At 44.0% G+C, this 19,065-nt stretch overlaps 1 protein-coding gene across 1 annotated transcript in view; it reads left to right on the top strand.

Annotated features, from left to right (window-relative positions):
* Positions 1 to 1,400: 1,400 nt before the first annotated feature.
* The window catches only part of FBXL7 (F-box and leucine-rich repeat protein 7), a 585,554-nt gene continuing 567,889 nt past the window's right edge, over positions 1,401 to 19,065 (top strand). The window contains exon 1 of the mRNA XM_006876831.1: positions 1,401 to 1,671. Within this exon, the coding sequence (XP_006876893.1) occupies positions 1,635 to 1,671 (37 nt within the window). The 5' untranslated portion in view covers positions 1,401 to 1,634. The remainder of the gene's footprint in view (positions 1,672 to 19,065) is intronic.

Below are 19,065 nucleotides of genomic sequence, written 5' to 3'. Positions count from 1 at the left end.
AGAACAAGGGAACACCGAATGTTTTAAAATTAAGAAAGATGTGTGAAAGGTTGCTATGAGTTTTATATACACAAAAGTATCATTTAAAAAAGTTTAATTCAATTAGAACCATCTAAAATCTATAGGAGTTAGTGTGCTGTGCTTCCCTTTGGTGTAAGTTGTTAGGGGAAGGCCAGGGTCTTTAATGAAAAGCAACGCTATTAGACATTTGCTGGAAAAGGGAATGTGACATAAAGAAGAATTTATTTTTTCCATTTAATGGAAGGAACAACCCCTTTCCCTCACCTCAGAAAACACCCCCAAACCCCACTGCTGTCATTGGTTTTCTTGCTTGGCAGATTACAACTGTCCCAAAGGTATAAATCATTAATGAAGCCAATTGCCACATCTTCCATAGAGCAGTTGGTGGGGTTCAACCAGACCTTCCGATCATCAGCTGAACGCTTAACCACTGCACAAACAGGTCTCTGGGAACACCACAGAAGTCTTCAAAATAGGTTACAATATATTAAACAAAGAATAAGGCCAAGCACAAGGAAAAAAGAAGAAATCAGAAAGGTAGGGGAAATGAGCTTCCTGAGTAGCAGTTGAAAGTTCTGAGGCAGGAAACTGCCTTCACCGGGGCGGGGAATGTTTTGGATTCTCAAGCGACTCCCTGGTAAGTATCCTCATTTCTCCTCTCAGGATCCTCAATTCCCGGCCTCAAGTCCCCTCAAACTTGGGCAGCTGCAGGAGAATGCCTGCATATATATCTCTACCTGAAATGTGTCAAACAGAATCACACACGGATACAGATTGATTTTAAGTGCCCACACATCTAAATATGCCATCGTTGCAAGACACACCCAAGGGAGTGTAATCGACGCCTGGAAACACATCTTACAAATTGGAGGTTCAGTCTTTGCAAGAGCAATAGTAAAACAGAGACAACAACAGCACGTCCCGTGTCCTTGAGCTGGTCGCCCTTGACCCCGCAGTCTGGACGCAGAGGTTGGGGCGCGTAGAGGCGCTCAGAAAAGGTGCGCTGCCCCTTTAAAAGGCCGCGCATCTCCGCGCCGGCCTTCCTCCCCGGGGCTCCAGCTGTGATTGACGCTGGGCGGCGAGAGGAGGCGCCTGGCGTTAACAAAAGTCCGGCCCGCGGGCGAGCCGTGCAGGGCCAAGAGTCTCTGCTAGCTCCGGGCACCCGCAACAAGTGGTCGCCGCACCCTCCCCGGGGAAGGTGCGGGCGCGCTGGGGCACCGGGAGGAGGCTACCGAGCTGGGGAGTAGGACGCCCGTGTGACGCTGAGCCCATCGCCGGGGGACCCGGCGAGCGGATGGGGACCCGGCGGCGGCGGCGCGGCCAGCCTCTGGGCGGCCCCGGGGCGCAGGCTCTTCGCGGCGTTGCGCCCGTCGGCCCAAAGCGCGGATTCTAATTGGAGCCTCAGCCCCCGGCCAGCCCGGAGGAATCGGGTGGCTAGAGGGGACTGAGCGTCCTCTTCCCGGAGTGCAGGGTCACCCGTCCGGAGCTCTGCCCGGAGAGTGGGCTATGTGCAGCTAACGGCCCCGTCGGGCGGGCTTTCCTGTGCGGAGCGCGCGGGCAGTGCGCCCTAGCGATGGAGTGTCCCGGGAGGCTGCGGGCGTGACGGCGACAGGATGGGCGCGAACAATGGCAAGCAGTACGGCAGTGAGGGTGAGTGGGCCGCCAGTCCTCGACTACCGGATCGCGTCCCTCTCCCCCTTCTCTCGCTCCCTTTGGTCTGGAAAGGTTCTCGTACCCTCCCTTGGCATCCTGTGCGGGCCGTCACCTTCCCCATCCATATTGCGTGCTCAGGTCCCCTGAGGATGCTTCCTCACCGTGAGTGGTTCGTGAAGCAACTTCCTAGCTTGTCTTTGGGACTGCTCAAGTTGTATCTTGGCTGTGTTTCTGAACACATCCCCATGCCTCAACTTCCCTTCCCGAGGCATCTGAGTTTACGATGACGGTTTGGCAGACCGGCGGAAGACGCTTTTGAAAAATAACGCAGTGAAAACTTTCCCAGGCCTTTGTGCTTCAGTTCATTGTAGGAAAAAAAAAAAAAAAAAAACTTCTGGAAGGAGAAGTTACGTTTCCTATTTTTGCTAACTGCTTGTAGAAATACAGCTTCGTGGAACTGGCCACTTCTCAGCTTGGTGAGGCGAGCAGTGGCCGGAGGCTTTGTCTGGACCCTCGGGGCCCAAGACAGGCAAAGGACCATCTGTTCCGTGGGGCTGGAAATTGCACAGAAATATTGCCTGTCAAGTGGGAAGTTGGGGGAAACTTTAAACTCCACCTACTCCTAAAAGGATGATGGATGGATGGGTGGCTAGCTTCCCCCTCACCCCTCCTCCCTCTCTTTGCATAAAACCGTAGTGTTTGAACCCCATTGATAAACAGCATGCCCTGGATATGCATCTGGCAAAGGCATTTTCCACAGTTCAGAAGTCAGGCGATTTGTCTTTGGTGAACTTGACTGCAGAGAAGTGGAAGAGGTAGGGTCAGTTTTACAGTCCGCCTCCCTCCTCCTCCCCCCCCCCCAAAAAAAAAGAAGATTACAAACGGGGGCCCGCAAGCAAACTGGTAGGAATGCAGAATAGCTATTTGGCATGTGGTATTAAGGAAACTCGTATCCGTCTCGCTGTTGGAGAGAGACTGAGCTGTAGCCACAGAATGTGGGTGTCTCTTGTGTTTGTGTCTGACGACGACTTCAGCAACTATGTGAGATTACAGCTGAAGCCGGCTCTAAAACACTATAGCCACAAGAACCTTTGTTTAAATCATTCTCTCTGGGATCATGTTTTGAATTCCATGTCTATATCGGGTTTTTTTTATAAGTTACACAAGCTGGCTACTCAGAAAGGGTCAGTTTCTTTACAGTATATGAGAAATCCCCCACCCCTTTAAAAAAATCTTCATTAAAACACTTATGTAAAAGTTTTTTTTTTTTTTTTTTCAGATAGCAAATGTGAAAGTATTCCAAGAAAGATTTTTTGGAGTATCTTTGGCCACTCCCAACAACTGTTAAAAGTTTATGTTTGAACATTTTGAGAAAAAGGAAAGATTGAAACTTCTGTATTAAAAGCTTGAAAGTGAACGGTGTGTCTGTGCTTGCAGATTCTAGGTGTGTGTGCGGTATGCTGTCTGGACAGCCCAGAGGTAGAGTCACTTCTACCCTCTTGAGCAACCCCCCACCCCCCAAGCTTTTCCTAATCCTCTGCAACTTGTTCTTCTCTCCCAGCATTCTCGCCCTGTACAGTGTGTGGTATATGACGATTTCCTGTCTGAACAGCAGAATTCTCAACCCCTGGGAGAGAGAAGGAGAGACAGGGAACTAATGTTCTCCAGCTGTTATCCGTAACTGCTACCTCTGCATTTTCACTTCAGCCCAAGTGAAATTTTACTGGGATCAGATTTAGATACACTGTAGACTAGAGGAAAAACCTCCTGTGCTCAGCTGATTCAAGGAGACCAATAGGAAGTTTGGGGAGGTCTCGATGCGAAGATGGGATATTTGCCGGGCCACACTGTGTTTAGTAATCTGCACCTCTCTTCTAACCATTGAGATTCTTCCAGGATAGGCGAGGAGTAAACTGAGAAACAGAAGTAGCTTGACTAAAAAAAAAAAAATTTTTTTTTCCTTTTTTTCTCACATTTGTATCTAAGTAGCCCTAGTATGGCACTGGAGGATAAACATTGGGCTGCTCACCACAAGGTTGGCAGTTCAAAACCACCAGCCTCTCCTTGGAAACCCTATCCCATGGTCACTATGAGTTGGAACCTGCACTTAACAACAACAGGGTTGTAGTAGGGAACCTTGATTGCCCAATGGTTGAGTGCTTGGTTGCTGATGGGGAGGTCAGCAATTTGAACCACCCAGCCTTCCTGGGGGAGAAACATACTGTATTCTGTTTCTGTAAAGCCGATTGCAGTGTTGGAAACCCAGTCCTATAGGGTCACTCTGAATCAGCATGGACTCAGTAGCAAATGGGTTGGGGTTTAGTTTGGTTTAAGGTTAAACCCAGTAAAAGCTCACTGCTGTCCAGTGAGTTTGGACTGATGGCAATCTATAGAGTAGAGTAGAACTGCTCTCGTATGGTTCCTGAGGTTGTAAATCTTTATGGAAGCAGATAGCTTCATCTTTCTTTCTTGGAGCATCTGTGAATGTGAACCTATGACTTTTCTGTTAGCAGCTCAATGCTTAACCCACTGTGACATAAGGGATCCTTGGTGTATGGGTTTGGTGGTGATGGTTGTATGCCATCCAGTTGGTTCCGACTCATAGAGGTCCTGTGTAGGATTTTCAAGGCTGTGAATCTTGACTAAAACAGAAAGCCTCCCCTTTCTCCCTCGGAGCAGCTGGTAGATTTGAACTGCGGACCTTAAGGTATAGTGTATGTAATTGAGGGTGGCGTACTTATTAGACTGTGTTATTTTGGATTGTAAAATGATGCAAACCAGCCTGAAGGGACTTGGTGTGCCATTGCATCTTATCTAAATTGTCAAATTCCAAAAAAAGTGAAAACTACCCTTAAACACCCTAACTCTATTCCTAGAAGTCTGAGAATTAAGTTATTTTTATAGATTTAGTGCAATTGGCTATGGTATACTTGGCACCTTACAAGCAAAGATGAGTAGACGTCATCTTTTGTACTTAGGACATATTATCTGGAGGGGCCAGTCTCTCAGTCTCTGGAGAAGGACATCATGCTTGGAAAAGTTTAGGGTAAGTGAAAAAGAGGAAGATCCCCAAGACCATGGATCGACACAGTGGCAGCACCAATGGGATCTAATGCAGCAACCATTGTGAGGATAGAGCAGGACCAGGCATTGGTTCTTTCATTCAACTGTGCCCTGGAGTTTGTCCAACTCAGAGCCACCCAGTCTAGGGTTTCTGAAGCATTAAAAAAAAAAAAAAATCTTTGAGGAGCAGTGCAACTGGTGGACTTGAACCACTGACCTTGTGGTTCCCGGTCCAATGCTTATCCTATGGAACCACTGCACTCCTTTACTGACATGAAGCCAGTCAATACCTATCTCCTTTTCTGTCATCTCTACATCTCACTTCTGTCTTCTTCCCTCATTCCCACCCACCTCCCTTCCTAATTCAGTCAGTCCTAAATTCCTACCCAACCCATCCCCAGACTGACCGGGTCACCACGTGTCACTGTTGACTCAACAATGACAGGCTTTTGGAGCAGATGAATATAGACAGTAAAAAGGAGCCTGGTGGCACTGTGGGTTACAGTTGGGCTGCTAACCTAAAGTTCAGAGGTTCAAACCCACCAGCTGCTTCTTGGGAGAAAGATAAGACTGCCTGCTCTTCTAAAGAATTATAGTCTTTGAAACCCCATATAGGGCTATTCTGAGTCGGAATCCACTTGGTGACAGTGGTTTTGTTTGTTTGGGTTGATATGAACAATGGGTGTTTCCAATGTATTTCCTCCTCTTAACCATTCATGACACGCAAGTGCCATTTACAACCTCGACCCCTATGCTCTTAAACTGGCTTGGGTTTCTCTGCAGAGAGAAGTTACTCTTGATCACTGGCTTTCTAGAAATGTAAGTGAATGTCTAAGTGATTAGTATGTGCTGTTGACTGTTATGGAGAACCGTTTCTTCTCTTTACACTTTTATAAAGTGTAAGTTACAACATGTGTTGGGGCCATTCGAAGCCATTAGGACCATTAACTTGGACTCCAGTTAAGCCAAATAAACAATTCTCTGCTCTAGTCAGAAGCCAGGAGCTGCTCTCTCTGCCTTTTAAGGTTTTTAAGCCTCCTCATCACTGACTTACTCAGAGGTTTCATTGTTATGTTTATCCTCCTCCTGCGGGGGTCCTAGGCGGTAGCTCGTAGACCATTATCAGCTCCTTTGTGAAGTCCAGTACCTTGTTTAATGGAAGCTGTTGAGGCCACAGCCCGGGGTGGGGGATGAACCTGAGTTTGACCTGCTGTTCTACCAGTGGCCTGGGGCCCCTTTTCACATCTCCACTGCAGTGTCAGATAGGAAGAGAATGTAAATCATCACAAATCCATCACCACCTCGGGAGAAACCGATCCTGCCATAATAAAGATGGTAGCCAGCGTTTACTGAAAGCTTACTGTGTTCTGGCAGGATTCAGAGCACTTGACGTAGACGCTTTTAATCTTTGCCACTGTCCTGCGGGACAGTAGGTGGGCACAGAGAGGACAACCATTTTCCCAGGCACAGTGAGGAATGCAGGACCCAAGGCTAACCCAGAGTCAGTCAGTCAGTCAGTTAACAAATAAATACACTTTAATGTGTTGCCTTCTTTCCAAGTTTGTGTAAGGAACTGTTCTAGAGTCTTGGGGTACGTCAATAAACAGATAAGGGTCCCTCTCCAGGTCAAGCTTATATTCTTTTGCTTTGGGAGGGAAAAGAAGGATAGTCAACACACACACATGCATGCACATACACACACCCCCTTATTAACATAAGAAGCTGAGTGATGCAAAATGTTAATGTACCAGTCTGCTAATGGAAAATTTAGAAAGTACCTCAAAAGAAAGGCCTGGTAATCAGCCATATGTTTTCATATAAAATGTGGCTGTATAGATAGCATTGTTGTTAAGGATCTTCTGAATGGCTGGTGGGTTTCAACTGCTGATCTTGTGGTTAGCTGTCAGTGCTTAACCTATGGTGCCATACCAGGACTCCCTGTAATCAGTGTAAACACACACACTATGTTCATTTGTATTGCTGTTTTAAGTGCCCTCGAGTGGGTTCCGACTCAGAGCGACCTTGTGGAGCATTTCTGAGGAGCAGCCGGTGAGTTCAGGGAACTAGTGCATTTGGGGCTTGCATGGTTTGCAGAATATTTTCAAACGTACATACGATTGGTATAAAAATAAGCTGTTTCTGAAAAATCAGCCCTTCCAACCTCGATGGAGCACGGTTTTATCTGACACACCTGGGTTGCCATACGTTGGCACTGATTCCACTGCAACTGACTTAAATTCTTTAAGAAAAGAAACACCCAGGTGAAGGTGGACAACGGGGACCTGGGAATATAAGAGAAGGTGATATTGTTTTAATTAGAGTAGCCACCTTGGTCCTGTGCTGTTGTTAACTGTGCTGTTGTTTTGAACCACCCTTGCTGTTGAGTGCTTATCCTACAGCACCACACCAGGACTCCATATATGTATATGTATATATGTCTGGCTTGGCTGTGTGCTGTGGAGTCGGTTCCGACTCATAGCGACCCTGAACAGAGTTTCTGAGGCTGTAAATCTTTACAGGAACAGAAAGCCTCAACTTTCTCCTGCAGAACCACTGGTAGTTTTGAACTGCTGACCCTGAGGTTAGCAGCCTGATTCGTAACCACTGCACTACCATAGCTCCATATATACATTCCTGATGTGGCGCTGTGGGCTAATGCATCAGATTGCAAAGTCATTTGAACTGCAAGGTCGGTGGGTTCAAGCTCACCAGCTGCTCCTTGGAAACCCTATACAGGGTCACTACGGGTCAGAATCAACTCGATGGCACTTAACAACACCAACACCAACACTCTGGTAGCATAGTGGTTACGAATCGGGCTGCAAACCGTAAGGGTCAGCAGTTCAAAACTACCAGCTGTTCTGCGGGAGAAAGATGAGGCTTTCTGTTCCTGTAAAGATTTACAGCCTGAAAAACTCTATACAGCGTTGCTATGAGTCGGAACCGACTCCACGGCACATAACAACAACAACAATACATACACACACACACACACACACACACACACACACACGTGTGTGTATATATATAGTTGTTGTTCTTGTTAAGTGCCATTGAGTTGGTTCCAAATCGTAGGAACCCTGTATAGGGTTTCCAAGGAGCAGCTGGTGACTTTGAAATGTTGATTTTGCAGCTCAAACCGACCTTGCAATCCAGTGCATTAACCCTCGATGCCACATGTGTATATATATGCGTGTATGTATATATATATATATCTTTGAATATATACATATACATAAGCATATATATATATATTGTTGTTGAGTGTGCTGACTCCTAGTGACCCTGTATAGGGCTTCCGAGGAGCAGCTGATGAGTCTGAACCATTGACCTTGTGTTTCAAATGACCTTTGGGTCCAGTGCTGATCCTCCCCTGTTGTGAGTACTGGAGGCTGCTGAATTAATAGATGTATGAACATTGGCCTAAAGTGATCTCTGGTGTCACCACCATTCTGAGCTAGAAGTAGATCTTCATCAGTTGCCTCCAGTGAATAATTCCATCCTGATGAAAATCAGAAGGTAAACAATGCTTACTCCGCTTTTCAGTTGAGAGAAAAGCATTAGTGCATTTAGCAATACCATCTTTGGTCTGACCATGAGAAGATATTTTCAGAGATTTGGAGAATGTTTTTCCATGTCTAAAACAAGAGAGCAAATAGATGTAAATTTTCTTTCCACTTGGGCATCTACTCAACTAACCTTGTCTCAACTGTTTCTGCCCTTTGCAACAGTATGAATTTTGGGTCGCTTTGGAGTAATTCATGTTCACCTTTGTCCTTGGCCCATATGTTCTCTTGGACAGCTTTTACTATCAGTCACAGACTGTATTACTGCTACACCCTTGTAGATATCATATGTTGTATGATGGCTCGAGGATTGCAGTATGTTACTGTGTGTACAATAAAATTGAAAGTGAATATATTGTCTGAACGAATGAAGGAAGGAAGGATTGAAGGTGAGGCATTTAATAACTCAATCAATACAATGTGAGGATAGTTGTGATGAAAACTTAGTTTCAGGTTGCCTGAACAAAGACCAAGCCGTGTAAGAAACAAGTAGATATGGCTTAAGCTGAGGAAAATCTGTCTTGTGGTTGATAGTTGTTGAGTCTGCCCCTACTCATGGTGGCCTTATGGGTATTAGATGGAAATGGCCCATCTCCATGGTTACTGGGGTGCGTGACTCCATTGCTATTGTGTCATTGAGGCTTTTGATTGTTTTTGTTGGTGTTTGTGGTGCTGTGGGATAAAGTACTGGATCGAAAAGTCAGTTTGAACCCCAAGGTTGATGGTTCAAACTAACCAGCCACTCCTTGGAAACCCTATACAGGGTCACTATGAGTCAGAAACAACTCGATGACAACAGCAAAGACGTACTTTTCCAAACATGATGTTGCCCTTTTCTAACAATGGGTCTGTTCTGATGATGTGTCCAATGTAACTGAGCTGAAAGTAGTCTCTTAATCCTTGCCACTAAGGAATGTTTGGTTTGGATGTCTTTGATTTATTCATTCTTCTGTCAGTTTATGCATATCTAGTATTCTTCTCCAACACCATAGTCTGAATGTGTTAGTTTCTTACTTTTTCTAGTTACTGTTGTTGCTAATCAAAAGCTGTTGAGTCGGTTCCAACTCATAATACCCTGTAGAGGGTTTCCAAGGAGTGATGAGTGGGCTTTAACTGCCAACCTAGCAGTCCAGTGTTTATCGTACAGTGCCTGTGCCAATGTGGGATGGAGTTCCTAAAGAAGTTGAGTCCTACAAAGGGAGTGAGCTCAGAAAAGGATGTTAGACTTCACCTGCGTTGAGTAGCCAATTCAACTACATGATCTGAGCCAAGTTCCCTAGCAAACATTCTCACACGTGAGATTCTGTCTTATCAAGGAGTATGGCTTGACTGTAACTCCTACTGCTACCTTTTTGCCTTTTACTACATCTCTAAGGAGCTCCGCTGGCACCATTGTTAAGGGCTGTATTGCTAACTGAACTGTTGACAGTTAGAAGCCATGAGCAACTCTGTGGGAGAGAAGCCTTGACAATTTGCTCCCATAGAGAACCCTGTGTTGTTGTTTTAAGTGCATCTGGGAGTCAGCATTGTAGAAGACTGTCCACATCCTTACAGAGATAGATGCCGTGAGTAAGTAGTAGAAGGTTGACTTTTCATAATGATTGCAAAAGACTATCTAAAACATACATTTGGGAGAATATTCTGCTGATGTTGAATTTATCACCGCACAGAAGAACTGCCGACATAGCATTTCTAAGCTTCTTGAAGAAGCTGCTTTCTTTATATGAGCTAGTCTGAATACCTTTTGAATAGCAGCAGAAAATGGTCAGATATTGGACCAGAAAATGAAATCATTCTGAATAACAACAGAACATTGTATATCATGCTTGGTAATGTGGAGGGTCAGTGAAAATGAGGAAGACCTCCAATGAGATGGATTGGTACGGTGGCAGCAGCAATGGGCTCAACCCTAAAAGCAATTGTGGGGATGACGCAGGAGCGGGCAGTGTTCGTTCTGTTGTGCATAAGGTCTCTATGAATCTGAACTGACTATAAGGCACATGATAACAACTAAGTCAGCCTACTGAGAGTGAATGGAAGAGTTGCTGGGGGACATGGGACTAAGAGTAGGACAACTCTCTGAATTCCGACCACTCTGGACAGCGCCCACAGTTCCCAACATGTCTAGAGGAGGATGCGCATCGTCTCTAAAACACAGATCACTAGGAGGAGGAGTGGTTTACGTTGTTTAGAGACTCTGCCTCGTTGTTACAGAGAATCTTCACAATCTGTTTGACGTATCCTGAGAAGTGACTCCCTTGACTGAAGACTTTTCTGATGGCTGATAAGTGGATTCTGACTCATGGTGACCCCTTGTGTTCAGCGTAGAATAGCTCCCTTGGGTTTTCAAACCTATGATCTTTTGAAAGTGGATTCCAGTCTGTTTTTCCAGGTTCCTCTGGGTGGAGTCAAACAGCCAACCTTTCAGCTGACCATCAAGCAGTTAACTGTTTGTACTATACACAGAGTCCTGCTTAAGCAAAGAGGCAGATACAGTTTCCTAGCCATGGTCCTATGCATATGTCAACAAAGGAGAATGGAAGCTTGAGACCAAGCGTGTTCAAAAGTATGCTAGTGAATACTCTGAAAAAATACAACTTTAAACCTTCCGATCTGAGTAATCATTAACCATCTCTAAATTGTTCCTCAATAATGAAATATAAATACTTACTCAACATTTCTCCCATTCCATGGGTGAAGGCATGCAGTTTCTGGAGCCGAAAGTCTCTATTAGGTTGGGCATTAGATGTGCTCATTCTATCAATTCCTATTTAAATTCTTGAACCAGTAACACAATGAAAAACAGTTGTTAACACTGCATGGACTCGTAATTGTAACTCTAGAAGCCTTGAGCAATGTGTAGAAATGTTATTAAAACGCTTCTCGTTTGCTACCCCTTTCTGTGGTAAATTCCTTTGCTGCATTTTCCAAGCAGATGGAACAGTGGAAAGAGAATCAAAATTTGTAGAGAAAAAAAATGTTAGGAATTTCTTTTTATACTTATCGATGAACCTTCTTGTTGCACCTAAACTCCTTTTTTGGCCAAGGTGGAGTAGTCCGGAAAAGATTACTTATCTGTGAACTTGAACCTTGTGGCCCAATTGAGTGCTTTAGTTAGGCTGTAGGAACTTCTGGCTTAAGTCCAAGACCAAGGTCAAGGTGCAGTCCTTAGAATTGGCAGAGGTAGCTCAGAATCCAGGATGAGGAAGATCCGTTTAAGGTTGAGGATGGGAAGTGGAGTGTGCGAATTAGAACCTTGCCTGACCTCTAATGAAAAGAACATATCAATGGTGTGTTTAAGTCCTTTTTTCTTACAAAATAAAATACAAAACTCAACTCATGGAGCAAAAGTAATTATTCATGAATTTTGGGTGGACTTAGCTATAGTGAAGTTCATTATATTTTCAATCATTTCAGTGATACTGGCTAACATTTGTTGGAGTCCTGTGTGGCACTGAAGGATAAGCACTGGACTGCTAACCGCAAGGCCAGTGGTTCAAACCCACCAGTTGCTCCTTGGAAACCCTGTACAGGGTCACTATGAGTTGGAACCAATTTGATGGCACTTAACAACAACACAACAAAAGTTGTAAAGTGGCGGGTCAGTGAAAAAGAGGAGGACCCCTAGCAAGATGGATGGACATGGGGGCTCAAACACATCAACGATTGTGAGGGTGGCTCGTCACTGGGCAGGGCTTCGTGTAGTTGTGTATAGGACAACAGTTGTTGAGCGCTTCCTCTTCTGAGTACTGCAGTCAGCAGATTGTCTGTCGATGCTGAGGTGTCGACTTTGAACCCTGACAGCCTTTACATTGTTGTTATGTGCCGTGGAGTCGGTTCCGACTCATAGCAGCCCTGTACAGGGTTTCTGAGGCTGTAAATCTTTATGGGAGCAGAACGCCTCATCTTTCTCCCATGGAACACTTGGTAGTTTTGAACTGCTGACCTTGCGGTTCGCAGCCCGATTCGTAACTGCTATGCTTACATACAGCAGATCAAAACCCTCCTCAGCCTGTGACAGTCTCAAGGTCACGGGCTTGCTCGAGTCCAATGTTGTGGCTGCTGTGCTGATCTGTGTCACCCAGGGTCTCTTTCACCCTCGCTGGCCCTCTATCACACCAGTTGTTCAGTCCTCGTCCAGTGATCCTTCCTTCCTTCTGTCCAAGGCAAGTGACTCAGGTCTTGTCCTGTTGTGATCCATAAAGTTGTCAATGGTTTGTTTGGGGGGAAGGAGATTGCCAGGCCTTTCTTCCTCATCTGTCTCAGTCTGGATGCTCTGCTGAAACCTGCTCACCATGGGAAACCCTTCTGATATTTGAAATATTGATGGCACAGCTCCCAGCACCATGGCAATGTGCACGCCAGCACAGTAAGACAGGCCAACAGAGAGGTGGTGACTGAGCATGTTATACACACCCACTCATGTAGTCCTCACAGCATTCAGTGAGGTAAAGATCGATGATCTCATTTTCTAGAAGTCGACAGGGAAATTTAGAGGCTCACACTCTCCCATGTGGTCAGAGCTGTTCCTGGATTCCCTGTGGTGGCCAAGCCCCTACCACTCTGCCCATGGCCACAGCTTTCTGGTTATTTCTGTTATTGTAAAAGTCTTTACCAGCTTTGGTTTGCTTGTGCATTTCAAAGAATTGCAGTGACCCAAGAAGTCCTTATTAAAAAAAAAAAAAAAAAATAGAGCAGCAGTTTGTAGGTGAGGTGAAACACAAAAATGAAACACGTCTTTTGAAGAAAATTTTAAACTAGTTGCACATGACTGACCAGAGAACAAATTAGCTACTCATTAGGTAACAATCTGGTGACAAGTTGGCAGCAATTTGGTGACTATAATAAATTTAGCATTTAGCTCAGAGAGAATTAGCATATTCTTTAGCAAGTACAGAGCACAAAGTCAAGGTGACATGTTCTCCCAGTCTTCCTCATTCTCTAGAACATTCATAACCTCTTTAGATGATCTTTGTGCTGGGATAACCCTTCTCCTGGTATAGCCTTTGAGATTACTCATTAGCACAGACTAACATATGCCACAAGACTGGGGAAGGTGCACATACGAGGGTGAGTCAAAAATTATCTACACTCTGGCTACTGAATTTTTAATCAACTTTTAGAAAAGACAAATGCATCATTTTTTGACATAATAATCCTTGCTTTTCAGTACAATTTGCCCATCTTTGAACAAGCTTTCATATTCACTTATTAGAAAATATTTTAAGCTGAGATGTGAGCCACTAATGCACTGTTGTCTTCACTTCTTTATCAGAGGTGAATCTTTCCCCTTGAAGGTCTGCTTTCAGGAGACTGAACAGGTGAACTCTGATGGAGCATGATCCAGACTACGTAGAGGATGTTTTAACACCTGAAAATGAAGTTTTTGCAGCATCAACAATGTGGACAAAGATGTGTAGACGTGCATTGTCATGCAAGACAACAGTGCCCTTGGATAGCAGTTCTCTGATTGAACCCAAAGTTTAGGCTTCAGCTCTTCAGTGAGCATGTCACTGGAATGGGCACTGTTGATTGCTGAACCTTTTACCTGACAGTGTTCCAATACTGGCCCTTGAGAATCCCAGAAATCTCTAAGCATCTATTTTCCAGCTGACTTTTGAACTTCTTCTTGGTTGGCAATTGAGGATGTTTCCATTTCATATTCGGCTGTTTACTTTCAGGCTCATAGTGATAAATTCATGTCTCGTCACCAGTAATGAATTTTTTTTAAAGTAAGTTGTACCTTCTTTCGAGTATTGTCCAAATTTTGTTTGCAGATGTTCTTGTTCATAATTACCTTTTCCTGGGATAGTCCTTATCTTGGGATAGCTCGTCATCTGGGTTAGTTTAACCACTGTGGTAGTAGGGATACTTTGGAAAGGCATAGGAATCACCTCATCATAGTATCATAAACCTGTTTTAGACTTGGGTATTTAATTCTGGGGGAAAAAAAGGAGTGTTTCTGAGCCCATATTTTCTTCTTAGAATATTTTCATTTGAAACTTGACTTTTACCAGTGTGCATGATTGTTGTTTAACTTGTATATGTAAGGAGAATGAAAATGAGTATTTATTGATCATTGCTGAAGACAGTGACTTTTTGAACCTCTCCGAGTTACTTTACTGTTGATGTCACTACTTTCTGGGATGAATATTGAACAGCACGCTACTGTGCATTTTTCATTTAAAGTCACATGGTTAATGTAATATTGTTTCAATCAACTTGGAAATGGGATTTATGTGACAAAGTAAGTAAATCATTCATCTAAAGAACATTTTATACCTTTGATCTCTGATCAATCATTCCTTGGACTCTTGGACTCTGTGTCTGGATGAAAAAAAAAAAAAACATGGGTTTATGAAATTCTTTTGAATTCCTCCATTGATCTGTTTTTTTCCTAGCAACTTTTCTGTTTTTACTTTTCTTGTTTGACAAAAAAAAAAATAAGCGGAAGTTATGATGTAACTGTGTCTTTTGTGACTGGAATTGCTTCAAGTAGGCTCTCTGTTTCTGTTGTTGTTGTTGTTGTTGTAGGTGTTCTGTTGTTGTTGTAGGTGCCAAACGCTTGGCTCCAACTCACAACGACCCAGTGTGCAACAGAAGGAAACCTACTGCCCAGTTGTGTTCCATCCTCACCATGGTTGTTATGTTTGGACCCTCTGTTGCAGCCACTGGATTATTCCATCTCTTCGAAGATCTTCTTTTTCCTGATCCTGTGTACCAACCCTGATTGACCTTCTGTAGCAACCCTGATGTCCTTCTCCAGGGATTGGTCCTTCCTGACAACATGCCAACACACATGATACAAAGTCTCACCATCCTCCCTTCTAAGTAGCCGACAATCCATACTCCTTCCGAAACAGATTTGTTCCTTCTTCTGGTGGTCCATGGTATAGTCAGTATTCTTTGCCAACACCATAATTTTAAATGCATGTCTTCCTTATCCCCGACTACTCATATTACTAAAACCAGAGTTGAAACAGTCAATAAGAAAAAAGGAAAACAGTGCATGTTGGCATTAGATGAGAGTATATTTTATTAAAGTTTTCCTAAAAATGGAGACTAATCCATTATTCCTCAGAGATTGAGTTATAAATCCTTACAAATCCATCTGTAAGGGACTTAGGAAGTACAGTTAAAATGTTAAGTGTCATTTGTTTCTTTAATAATCTGGCATCTGTTAGAGGAACAGCTATAGAACCAGACTTGTGGGAGAATCGACTAAAGGAATTGTGAATGGAACAAGTTGGGTCTCTCTGAAAAACCCCTGTGTTGCTCTACGTGAGTTTGAGAGGTGGGACTTGAATGAGAGGTCAACAAAAGAATCTGAAATGATCAAATTTAGGACATTGTCCTGTGAGCCCTCCCACCACGCACCCTCTGTTGTAGTTTTTCAGTGACACAAGTTGTGGTTCCGATTAAGTTCTTAGGTGGTGCAAGTGACTTGAGATCGGCTACTCAATTTATGGTTGGTGGCTCAAGCCACGCCCCCCACCCCCACCCCCCACAATGGTGTTGCAGAAGAAAGGCCTTGTGATGGGCTTCCATAAACCCTCTGGGACATTTCTATCATGTCACACATGGGGTTGCCATAAGTCCGTATTGACTAGCTGGCCAGGGTTTACTTTGGTGTTGGATGTTCACATCAAATGAACGGATATCATTAGGTCCTTTTGGTGAAGGAGATTCTACTTTGAGAGACTGGGACTGGCTGGCTGACATTTGCTTTGATGTTCTAGAATGGAGATTCTAGCAAACATTCCTGTGCTCATTTTTTTTTGTTCTCAAAGATCCACAGCTGCTCTGTTGGCTGGTTGGAATGATTGCTGCAGTCTGATTTGGATAATAATATATGTTGCACACAAAAGGATGAAAGTAGATATGAAAAAATACCATGTTATTCTTGAATGACTTATTTCTGACATCGTATTTTGTATCCACTCTTACTAATTCATTCCATGGTATTTAATAAGTTTCCTTGTTTTTTTCCATCTCTCTCTAAAGACCTCCCCAGTTTGGGTAGCCAGTCTGGTGGTATTTCCTTGGGGAGTCTTTCTCCACTCCTGAAGCCATAACAACATCAAGTGAGCAATAAAAAACCAATTCCCTCCCCCTGGTTGTACTTCAACTAGTCATTTCTTTGATACTGGTTAATAAAAACAGAAAAAGGAGCATTTTAAAATGCTCTGGTTGGGGTTACTTTCCTTTCAATAAGGAAAATTGTCTCACAAGGGGGACCATGGGTAATAAAGATACCACTGACTGAATAATTGTATTCAGTCTAATATCGAAATCCCCAAGCTGCTGCCTGAAAATCGAATTTAATCTTGGGATTGCTGGGGTCCACTCTAGTGTGGAAATTTGAATTTATTGTTGCATAGGGATCTCCTCTTCACACTTAGGAACATGAACTAGGAATGCTACTGGCGATGTTTCATTTTTTTTCCCCCCTTTTCTTTTTTTTTTCTTTGAGAGTATTCCTGAGTTTTAATGTAGTTAACAAAAATGAAATATGGAATAGAATTTGGAATACTTGGTGAAAGTCATATCAGGACACTTTACAGAGAAGGAAATTGAGGCCCAGAGGCATTCAGTAGCTTTGCCAAGATCACATAGATGCCAGGGTTTTGTTGTTAGGTGCTGTGACCTAACACAACGCCTAGTGACCCTGTACACAACAGAATGAAACCCTGCCTTGTCCTGTGCCTTCATCACAATTGTCGTTGTGTTTGAGTCCATTGTGGCTGCTACTGTGTCAAGCCATCTCATTGAGGCTTTCCTCTTTCGTTGACCCTTCACTGTACCAAGCATGATGTCCTTCTCCAGGGACTAGTCCCTCCTGACAACACGTCCATACTATGAGAGACAAAGCCTCGCCGTCCTGACTTCTAAGGAATATTCTGGCTGCACTTCATCCAGCAATATCTAGTATACTACAGATGGTTTTCTTAATCCAATGATTGTTTTTTTAATCTACGGCTCTCTTCTTTACCTGCTTCACCTGTCCTTCTTTAACTGAAGACTTGAAGTGAAGGTTGGACCTTCCCGCGTTCACTGCTCAGTTAACCCTTTCAGGACCATGGTTGCAGACCGTGTTGACCACTTGATACAGAATGGCGCCTTGCATTGAGCCAACTCTGAACGGCTGTCCTGAGACCACACACCTCGTAGGATTCTCTGAATTTTAATTTTACAGACAGAATGTTCCTTAAAGGAAAAAAGAGAGAAAATAGTGTACTTCACTTTGCTTTTTAATCCACAGATTTAAAAAAGATAAAGAATGAAGGATGGTGAGACTTGGACTCACTTTGGATGGTCGTTAGGACCCCCTTGCTAGAGGAGGACATTGTGGTTGGTAACTTGAGGATGAATGGACAGTGGCTGCAGCAATGGGCTCAGACATATCAAAGATTGTGAGGTTGGCACAGGACCGGGCAGTGTTTCCTTCTGTTGTGCATTAGGGTTGCTAGGAGTTGGAACCAACTAACAACACCTACCAACAACAACAAAATGCTGGCATCTGTGTGACCTGGGCAAAGCTACCGAATGTCTCTGTTTGTTGTCTGTGGGGTAGTCATGAGCCGGAATCATGAGGACTCATGACTAATGACAATATGCTGCAATTGTGTGGAAACCCAACTTCCCTCTCTGCCCAATCTGCTTTCCTTCCTCGCTTTAACTAAGGGTTGATTCTGATGCCACTCACCTTCTTCCTGGGAATCCTGGCCTTCTGCCAGAAGGGGCTTCGCCTGACATTTAAGAAATGTCCACTGGTTTTCTGCTTGGGGACCTAGTCTGATCCCTTAACTTTGTAGATCAGGAAATGAAGTCATATAAAATATGGTGACTGGGCCAATAGCACATAGCTAGTTGGTGAAAGAGTGAAAACAAAATGATAAGTTTCTGGCTACTGCTCCTGAAGAACCATTAGAGAATTTGTTCAGAATTTTTTGGTTGCTGTAACTCAGAATTGACTGCAGATGGGCCCAGAGACCAATTATCTGTCTCATCCATTTGTTCAGCTCTAGATCTGAAATTCAACGTCCAACAACCACCATATAGAACTCTGTGGTGTAGTGCTGTAGGATCAGCACTGGTCTGTGAACTGTAAGGTCAGCAGTTCAAACTCACCAGTTGCCTTTCGGAAGTCCTATGTAGGGTCACTATGAGTTGGAACTGACTCGACGGCATTTAACTACAACAAGAACAACAACAGTATATTTCCTATAAGGAGCCCTGGTGGTGCTGTGTGGTTTAGATTTTGGGTTGCAAGGTTGGAAGTTTGAACCCAGCAGCCACTCCATGGGAGAAAGATGTTGCAGCCTTAAAACCTGATGGGGCTGTTCTTCTCCGTTCTGTAGGGTCACTGTGCATTGGAATTGACTTGACAGCAATGGGCTTGCTTTGGGGTTTTATATTTCCCGTATGAGGTATTTTTTTAATTAATTAATTATTTTAATGCATTATTGTGAATTATGTGATAGTTTACATGGGAGAACATTAGCTTCACATTAATCCCATTGTATATTGATTGTTTCATTGCCATGGTTACAATCCCTTCCATGCATCATTCACCAACCAAAGGGTATACCCCGCAAGCCTGTACCCTGGTCGTCAGCATACAGCCCCTCTCCCTCTCTGGGTCCAAAGTCCCCCGCCACTCCATTTCTCCACATCTTCATCTCTGCCCCCATCTATGGTGTCACTGCTTCTCTGGATAGGGTTCCGTTCTCCGCTCTTCTCCCTAGATGGTCCCAGGGAC

This window comes from Chrysochloris asiatica, unplaced genomic scaffold (genome assembly GCF_000296735.1).
Source record: "Chrysochloris asiatica unplaced genomic scaffold, ChrAsi1.0 scaffold00418, whole genome shotgun sequence".
Classification (NCBI taxonomy): Eukaryota; Metazoa; Chordata; class Mammalia; order Afrosoricida; family Chrysochloridae; genus Chrysochloris; species Chrysochloris asiatica.
This window is presented reverse-complemented; position numbering and strand designations above follow the sequence as displayed.